The sequence below is a fragment of the Squalius cephalus genome (genome assembly GCF_949319135.1).
Source record: "Squalius cephalus genome assembly, chromosome: 24".
NCBI lineage: Eukaryota > Metazoa > Chordata > Actinopteri > Cypriniformes > Leuciscidae > Squalius > Squalius cephalus.
The window spans coordinates 177,501-187,500 of NC_137145.1; the positions used below are offsets into that span (position 1 = coordinate 177,501).

The 10,000-nt window shown below is 43.6% G+C and overlaps 1 protein-coding gene across 3 annotated transcripts in view; it reads right to left on the reverse strand.

Moving 5' to 3' along the window:
* The window catches only part of LOC307152224 (beta/gamma crystallin domain-containing protein 3), a 57,103-nt gene extending 47,430 nt beyond the window's left edge, over positions 1-9,673 (reverse strand). For 2 of the 3 annotated variants that reach the window (XM_079860661.1, XM_079860663.1), the window contains exons 1-3: positions 9,210-9,673; positions 8,796-8,855; positions 4,603-4,892 (exon numbers count right to left, since the gene is read on the reverse strand). In XM_079860661.1, coding sequence (XP_079716787.1) covers positions 4,603-4,892; positions 8,796-8,855; positions 9,210-9,317 — 458 coding nt within the window. In that variant the 5' untranslated portion in view covers positions 9,318-9,673. Of the gene's footprint in view, positions 1-4,602; positions 4,893-8,795; positions 8,860-9,209 lie in introns of all 3 variants that reach the window. The other variant, XM_079860662.1, reaches the window with a different exon arrangement.
* Between the last annotated feature and the right edge of the window lie 327 nt (positions 9,674-10,000).

Below are 10,000 nucleotides of genomic sequence, written 5' to 3' on the forward strand. Positions count from 1 at the left end.
CAGTTACTGTGATGAACGTCCTTTTGGCAGGACGTTCTGAATGAAAAAGCACTGTGGATGTTCAGGGCCGGTTTGATGACATCATCAGCAGGCGCCAGGCCTCAGGGGGTCGCAGTCACATGGACTGAAGAATGAGAGAAACCAGTGTCCTCGACACACACACACACACACACACACACACACACATTCTCTTTAGCCATGTAAATCATAGACTTCTATCGCTTTTATATTCACACAAAAGGCTAACCCAAACCTTTGGACAAAACGTTGAAAACACACACACACACACACACACACACACACACACACACACGCGGACATGCACACACACACACACTCACACCAATACACACACTCACATATACAAACTAGAGCCCGACCAATTTATCGGTCTGTGATTTTATCGGCCTGTGATTTTATCGGCCGATATGAGCCCGTCACGGATATCTCGGCATCGGCGTGTATGATGGCATATGCCACCGATATGATTTTTTTTTATAGAACATATAATGCAGATAAAATGCTTGTAAATTGGGTAATTACATAGTCTGTCCAGCGGAGCGCGCTCTATTGTTTGCTACTGGAGACCCAGGTCACTGACACCAGCCGACCCTCTTCAGTGATGAGGTCTCTTCAGACACACACACATCAGCTTCCACTCCACTGACAAGCTATGAAACATGGCTAGCTAATGTAGCAAACGAGTATGATAAGCTCGAAAAGACGGGGACATTGTTTATTTACTTTGTAGCACTGCGTCTCACCAGGTGACAACGTAGCGTTGAATCCCCTTTCGCCAGACTCAAGCCTCCACCGCACTGCTAACTAGTTAGCAACTTACCGTTAAGACACCGCTAGACTGATGTGGTTACAACATCAAGCAATATTCCAATCATTTATATTATTATAACACTTCATATAGGGCCATTCTGCATGAGGAGTACTTTCACGTCTAGTACATTTTGCTGACTATGTATGTACTTTTAATTAAATACGATTTTAAATATGTAATTGAACATTTTCACTACGGTATTATTACTTTTACTTTAGTTAAAGATCTGAGTACTTCTTCCACCAGTAGAGACTAGAGGAAATACGACTAATAATAGAAGATGATAAGGTTTTGCCAGTGACACTCATTTTATTGTTTTTTTTTTATACAACATTTCTAAATAAAAAGATGAAGTCATTAGTGAAGATTAAGCTACAGTGTTTAGAAGATAATGTAGAATAGAACATGCAATGCAAACTAGTTTGGTTCCAGCTCAAATATATCTCATTCTGTCCCTCACCCTGACTCCATTACATGTCTCTGTCACAGCATTATCAGTGTGTGATCTCCACATTTGAGTGATCATTGCAAAAGATGTGTTTATATATACACACTATATTGCCAAAAGTTTTGGGACGTCGGCCTTTACATGCACATGAACTTTAATGATATCCCATTCCTGATCTGTAGGGTTTAATATGGAGTTGCTCCACCCTTTGCTGCTATAACAGCTTCAACTCTTCTGGGAAGGCTTTCCACAAGGTTTAGGAGTGTGTTTATGGGAATTATTCTTCTAGAAGCGCATTAGTGAGGTCCGGCTCTGATGCTGGACGAGAAGATCTCAGTCTCGCTCTAGTTCATCCAAGCGGCAACCTCCCCGTCTCTCTCTTGAAACCAACACGGAAGTGAGTTAAACTGCAATTCATTGACTAGCCGCTTGAGGCTGTTGTCAAAAGGGAGTCAAATCTGTATCTCCCCCATGTTAAAATGCCAAATTTTACAGCAGAAAAAAACGTGTTTACAGCCTGGTGTCTGTATGTTTTTTTGGTCTATACAGCTAAGTTTGCCCTTCATGATAACTGTGAGGGGGGTGAATTTTTTTATAACTCATCCGTTTAGTTGATTAATATTTAGAGTTCTGCATAATTAAGGGTGTGGCGTGGCCACTTGAGTGACAGGTGGATTCCCGCTGATGTCAATGCTAGCCGTTTGTCTGCTGTTAGCCGTCACTTCACCTCAGCAAATTTTAGCTGCTGAACTTGCCATCTATGCAGTGTTTGTGCTTTTTTTCGGGATTATTTCATTAATACACCCATTACTTCGCCCACGGCTTAGGATTCCGTCGTTGTCGTCGAGTATCGTTCGAGAGAACAACCAGCGCTGTATTTCAGTTGTTTTCCTCTGTGAACATGCACTAATGGATGTCTGACAATTTCGTTGGTTTTTGGGGTTTTCAGATTTAAAAACGTCAATAAAGGCTCGTTCGTTCCGGCCGGAACAGATAGATTATAATATGCTTATGTACCGTCAGATGAAATCCTGCAGGTGTCGGCGCTTTCTCCGTCCATGCAAAAAAATGCACATCCTTGAATGAGCGCGGATTTTCTAGCTCATTTAGCAGCTACTTGATCTTCATAGGCAGTAACCCATTTGAGAGGCGGCCAAAATCAGAATTTAAAATGGACTGAATAAGCTCTCTACGAACTTGACGAGCGATGCCGCGCTGACGGACCATAGACTATAAAAAAAGTGACTGACATGTATGCACAAATCACTGTCACACACACACACACACACACACTCAAGAGTAATATTAACTTAAGTTACTGCATAATACATTTTCAACTAGCAGAATAGTACAGAATCACGATACAGTCTCACTTGTAGCCATGTCTTTTAACTATTATAATATTTCGAAGGGCAAAAATAGGAACTTTTAATTGGCTTTACATCATCAACTGTAGCGACTTGGTACTGTAAGCAGCATAACGTTATAGCATTACCTCCCCAGCCTGAGCTAACCATAGTATATGAGCTAACTCGATCACGTCGAGCTAGGGGGTGATTTCAGATAGACAGGCTCCTGAGCTCCACTCACGCCCCGCCTCTTTGCCCATTTTCTGTTATCCGGGAGTGACGCGAGGTGACGCGGGGCCAAGGTGGCGACGGCCGGCTCCGCCCACTTTAGGCTTCAAAAACGGTCTTCAGAAACCTACGGGTGACGTCACGGATACTACGTCCATATTTTTCTACAGTCTATGAGTTCATCCCAAAGCTGTCCTCTCGGGATGAGCTCAGGACTCAGTGCAGGACTCCAGTTCCTCCACACCAGACTCCTCATCCGTGTGTTTATGGTCCTGCTCTGTGCACTGGAGCGCAGTCATGCTGGAACAGGAGCATCCCCAGACTCTTCCCACAAAGTTGGGAGCATGAAACTGTCTGAAATGTCTTGGTTTGCTGAAACATTAAGAGTTCCTTTCCCTGGAACTAAGAGGAAGAGCCCTGAAGAACAACCCCACACCATCACCCCCCCCCCCCCTCCACCGAATAACCCCACACCATCACCCCCCCCCCCCTCCACCGAATAACCCCACACCATCACCCCCCCCCCTCCACCAAACAACCCCACACCATCACCCCCCCCCTCCACCGAACAACCCCACACCATCACCCCCCCCTCCACCGAACAACCCCACACCATCACCCCCCCCCCTCCACCAAACAACCCCACACCATCACCCCCCCCCCTCCACCGAATAACCCCACACCATCACCCCCCCCCTCCACCAAACAACCCCACACCATCACCCCCCCCCTCCACCGAACAACCCCACACCATCACCCCCCCCCCTCCACCAAACAACCCCACACCATCACCCCCCCCCCTCCACCGAACAACCCCACACCATCACCCCCCCCCCTCCACCAAACAACCCCACACCATCACCCCCCCTCCACCAAACAACCCCACACCATCACCCCCCCCTCCACCAAACAACCCCACACCATCACCCCCCCCCTCCACCGAACAACCCCACACCATCACCCCCCCCTCCACCAAACAACCCCACACCATCACCCCCCCCCTCCACCAAACAACCCCACACCATCACCCCCCCCCCCCCCTCCACCAAACAACCCCCCACCAATCCCCCCCCCCCCCCCCACCAAACCGTACACTCGGCACAGTGCAGTTAGGCAAGTAGCGTTCTGCACACTGTGAGCCTCAGCATGCACTGACCCATTCTGTGATTTTACAAGGCTTAACACTTCGTGGCTGAGTTGCTGTTGTTCCCAATTGCTTCCACTTTGTTATAATACCACTAACAATTGACCATGGAATATTTCGTAGTGAGGAAATTTCAGGAATGGACTTATTGCACAGGTGGCAACTGATCATGGTCCCACGCTTGAGTTCACTGAGCTCCTGAGAGCGACCCAGTCTTTCACAGATGTGTGTAGAAGCGTCTGCATGCCTAGTGCTTGATTTATACAACTGTGGCCATGGAAGTGATTGGAACACCTGAATTCAATGATTTGGAGGAGTGTCCCAATTCTTTTATCAATATAGTGTATATTCTGTTTATGTACTGTATTCTATATACAGTACCAGTCAAAAGTTCGGACACACGAAGTACTGTACTATAATACACACAAAGAATATCGGCCGATATATCGATATCTGACTTTTTTTCCTCCTTAATACCGTTATCGGCATCGGCCCCCAAAAATCCATTTCGGTCGGGCTCTAATACAAAAACACACACATGCACATACAAACACACACATACAAACACACACACACAGGGTCGGGTGTTGATATGACTTACTGTGTGTGTGTGAGCTCTGAATGACACACAGACGGCTCCACCGGTTCCTCCCTTCCTCCGCTCTTGTGTGTGTTTGCGCTTGTTTGCGTCTCTCTCTCTGCTGTAATCAGGCTGTCCGTGTCGATCTGTCTCTCTCTCTGTCCTCGGGCCGGTTCTGCCCGGCTGAATTGGAACAGGCTTCCCAGGCGTCTGAGGAATCCGTCTGCAGGAGGTGCTGTGGAGGCGGATTGAGGAGTCGAGCTCTCGTCTTCCGAGTGTGACGCGCTGCTTCCGTCAGATGGCAGCGACTCCTGAGAGAGAACAGAGAGAGGGAGGCGCCTTCAGTAGCAGCAGTGACCATCTGTGTCTCTCTCTCTCCCCCTCCCTCTCTATGTCTCTCCCCCTCCCTCCCCCTCTTTCCTTCCCTCTCCCCCTCCCTCCCCCTCCATCTCTCTCTCTCCCTCTCTCTCACGTTCCTCCCCAGTACATCCCACCCTAACCCTTAACCCCTTCAGTGCTAAAGAAAGAATGAAAGACATTTCATAGTTGTTATTCTGTCGTTTCTCTGAAAACAGTTTTCTGTGAGAACGGTGTGTGTTAGCGGCCCCTAAGTTAATAACTAATGATCTTTGCAATGGAAGTGAATCAATCAAAACTAACTTTATCTGGACAATAACTTTATTCTAGATCTGCTGTAAAGCCTAAACACTCTCTGTTACTGTAATCTCCTGTTATCACTGTAAAGCTGCTGTGAAACATCTATCTTGTTAAAGCGCTGTATAAATGAAGGTGACTTGACTTGTTTTACACATTTGGGTCACACACTTGAATAAGCGTAGCCTCTCTGTTAAGACTAGCACTGCATCCGAAATCCAACATTTCCCCACGATATAGTTTGTGTAAAACAGTTCGCCAACAGAGCAGTATGTCCAAAAACATAGTATTTTAAAAACAATGAAAAGTCCCGGAGTGTGCATTCGCTGGACACGTTACCATCCCATGAGGCCATGGGAGAGGAATTTTAGCTTAAAGCCAATTAAAAAACTCTACAGAGCCACTTCACTGAAAAACTCTATAGGTAAGCGTTAGGCAGGTTGAAAACTGAAGGTGTTTTCTTAGTTTTAAACATAGTCCAGTCTGTCTGTCTTTATCTTTTCTTTGGTGGTTCTGTTTTATTCATCACTATATACTTACAGTGCCCCTGAAATGTGTTTTAAATGCAGACACTAATTAGTTTAACTGATTTGGGGAAACTGATTTGGGGAAACCATAGATGAGACAGTCATACACTATTATGTTACGTTTGAATATTTGTCAGTCATCTTCATTTATACAGCGCTTTTACAATATAGAGTTTCACAGCAGCTTTACAGTGATAACAGGAGATTACAGTAACAGAGAGTGTTTAGGCTTTACAGCAGATCTAGTATAAAGTTATTGTCCAGATAAAGTTAGTTTTGATTGATTCACTTCCTTTGTAAAGATCATTAGTTATTATCTTAGGGGCCGCTAACACGACACCGCTTTCACAGAAAACAGAAACGTTTAATGTGTTCTGGCTGCTCATTTGCACAACAACAGTGTTTGGAGCTCGAGAACACAAACTTTGATATAGGTTCCAAGGTGCAAGTTATGAAATGTTTTGAAAAACGTTATCATCTCCGTGTAAACTTCAAAAACGTGGATCTGTAAAAACGGTCACGCCATGCACATGCGTATTACGTGTTTAGTCTATAAGTATGAGCATTTGAATTTATATGTGCACAGGCGCACATTCTTTCTTAACAAATTGACATCTGCAAATTTCTTGTAATACAGATTTTTTGTCTCTTTCGCGTATCCATGCGAACTGGAATCATTTTGACAACGTTTTATCTGTACAGAGGTAAAGGGAAGGGAAGGAGGCCTTCACAGGGGAGAGACTAGTGGACACTTCAGGACTGCGCTGTCGTCATGTCCAGACACAAGTCCTTCATCAGATCTGGATCCGGCGGACAGCGGTAAACCTCAGGATAAACACAGACACTAATATTAGCGTAGACGCCATTCTTCTTATGATGTAACGAGTACATCAGGATTTATGGGAAGTGTTCCCGGTTCCGGCTGACCTAATCTATGCAGCCTAACACTGAATTCTAGAAGTCTATAATGTGTTATGTGTATGCTAGGTCAACGAGATGTGTCTTTAGTCTAGCTTTGAACTGACAGAGTGTGTCTGCTTCCCGGACAATGTTAGGAAGATTGTTCCAAAGTTTTGGTGCTAAATAGGAGAAGGATCTACCGCCAGCAGTCGATTATGATATTCTAGGTATTATCAACTGGCCGGAATTTTGAGATCGCAATAGACGTGAAGGACTATAATGCGTTAAGAGCTTTAAGAGAAATTACTAGTCATCCAGTTTTTATATCAGCTGTGCATTCCGTTAATTTAGTGAATTGGTAAGTTTCATCGGGGTGTGAAGAAATATAGAGCTGAGTATCATCAGCATAACAGTGAAAACTAATGCCATGCTTCCTAATGATATCTCCTAATGGTAGCATGTACAGAGTTTGTGTGTGTGTGTGTGTGTGTGTGTGTGTGTGTGTGTGTGTGTGTGTGTGAGGGTAGCATGTACAGAGTGAACAGCAGCGGTCCTAGTACTGAGCCTTGTGGTACGCCATACTGAACTTGTGATCGATGAGACATCTCTTCATTTACTGCTACAAACTGAGTAATAACGGTCAGATAAGTATGATTTAAACCATGCTAGTGCAATTCCACTAATGCCAACATAGTGTTCTAATCTATTTAAAAGAATGTTGTGGTCGATAGTGTCAAATGCAGCACTAAGATCCAGTAACACTAATAGAGAGACACAACCACGATCGGATGATAAGAGCAAATCATTTGTGACTCTAACGAGAGCAGTCTCAGTACTATGGTATGGTCTAAATCCTGACTGGAAATCCTCCAGATATCATTTCTTTCTAGAAAGGAACACAGTTGTGAAGATACCGCCTTTTCTAGTATCTTTCACAGAAAAGGTAGATTCGAGATCGGCCTGTAATTGACTAATTCTGTTGGATCAAGCAAGTGGTTTAATAATACCCAGATTAAAAGTTTTTGGTACGTATCCTAATGACAAAGATGAATTAATGATATTAAAAAGAGGATATATGACCTCTGGAAGCATCTCTTTGTCCACTGAGAATATAGGGTCAAATAAAGGAGTGTATTAATGGCGCACTGTTTGCCTAGTTGGGTTTGCATAGTTATAATTTTCTCCCTGATATTATCAATCTTATAAGTGAAGAAGTTCATAAAATCATTACTGCTGTGCTGCTTGGAAACTTCTGGGTTTGAAGATTTATTTTTCGTTAGTTTAGCCACTGTTTCAAATAAATACCTAGGATTATGTTTATTTTCTTCTAATAGGGTTGTAAAATAAGCAGATCTAGCAGCTTTTAAAGCCTCTCTGTAAGTAATCGAGCTCTCTTTCCATGAAATGCGAAATACCTCTAGTTGTGTTTTCTTCCAGTTGCGCTCCATCTCTCTGGCTGCTCTCTTAAGGGCCTGAGTGTGCTCGCTGTACCACGGCGTTGGACTATTTTCTTTAATCTTCTTTAAGCGCAACGGAGCAACTGTGTCTAAAGTGCTGGAAAAGAGAGAGTTAAACGTTTCTGTCGCAATATCTAGTTCTTCTAAGCTATTCGGGATGCTGAGATGATGAAACTGATCAGGAAGATTATTAATAAAGCAATCTTTAGTAGCAGAAGTGATAGGTCTCACATATTTGTAACACGGAGTCGGCTTTGCAGCCTTGGCTAAATGAAGTTTACACGAGACTAGGTAATGATCTGAGATGTCATCGCTCTGCTGCAGAATTTCAACGGCATCAACATCTATTCCATGTGATAATATTAGATCTAGAGTATGATTACGACAGTGAGCGGGTCCTGACACGTGTTGTCTAACTCCAGAAGAGTTCAGAATGTCTTTAAATGCCAAACCCAATGCATCTTTTTCATTATCTACATGTATATTAAAATCACCAACAATTAGGACTTTATCTGCAACCAGTACTAACTCTGATAGAAAATCAGCAAATTCTTTGTGTTTCATATAGTTCTATATTTCTGTCTTTATATATTTCTCCTTCCTGCTGTCTGCTTCTCTACTCACTCACACACACACACACACTACAGTGAAAGCTCCTCTTGTGTGTCAGTGTCACCTGTGTGTTCTGGTGCTGCTCAGGTGTGTGATCTGCAGATCCATCATCAGCCTCTCTGACCTCACTGGGGGAAATAAACAAATCAGAGGAATATGCAAAGCATTGATAAACAACACAAACACAGAAACTGCCTTCAGCTTCAACTGTCCACGGATATCAGATTCTCTCCAGAGACGCACAGAACACTGACTGACACACCCTGAGCTATTAAATAACTCTTTTCTTCGAAACTCTTTTCCAGTTCGTTTTGACATTAGGGGAAAAAAGCAGCGAATAAAATCCTCTACAGAAGAATTGTGTGATTGGCTCAGAGAAAACATGAAACAACTCACAGACGACAGAAACTTCTTCACGAGCACAAACAAACTTCACTCGATTAACAGCTAAAAATAGAAGGAAGGAAGAAAATGAGACAAGCCTTTCATTCCCCTCCGTGTCCACAGATTTACTCCTGGAAAAGAACCTGGAAAGGTTTTTGGCGAAATCCTCGTGCCAGGACATCTGCGTCTTCACATCGGACATCACGAACAAAACTAAACATCTGAGAAGATCTGAGAGTAAAATAACCCGAGCGATCTGATGCTTCTCTCCATTTCACCGTGTTTCACAGATCAGATCGACTGAGGATAGTTTGAGGAAGTTTGTTTGGGAGGAGTCAGAGTCAATCATCAACTCAGAAGAACAGGACAAGAGTTTATAACGAAGTGTAGCGGCGAAACTGCGTCTCGTGTAAATAAACCAACTGTGAGTGAGTCATGTTGTTGACAGATGAACAGTTAGTTATAACAAAAGAGTTCAGAGTAAAGCGGTTTTAATTGTGTCAATAATAAAAGCGTGTGTTTTATCACTCGTGAAGCACCACAGATTATTAAAAATCATTAACTTGACATACAGTAATTTGCCTGATTCTTTTACTTAACATCTCAAAGAACTTTATACTGGATAAGCAGCCTGGTTTTATCATGAACTCTGTACAGTGTAACTGTTCAACGCTACTGAAGCAGATGAAATGTGGATAATAATGGGACATGACAAGCACTCTATAGCTGAAACATGAATAAACTGATCGATGATCCATGAGATGTTTGTCTCTTTGGTTTGTTGATCACTTCTGCGGCAGTGGCGCCATCACGTGTTCAGTGAGGGAATCGCGTTTGTGTTTCTGGAAAGAAAAGAGACGGAGAAACTGTAGTCAATTTCATTCA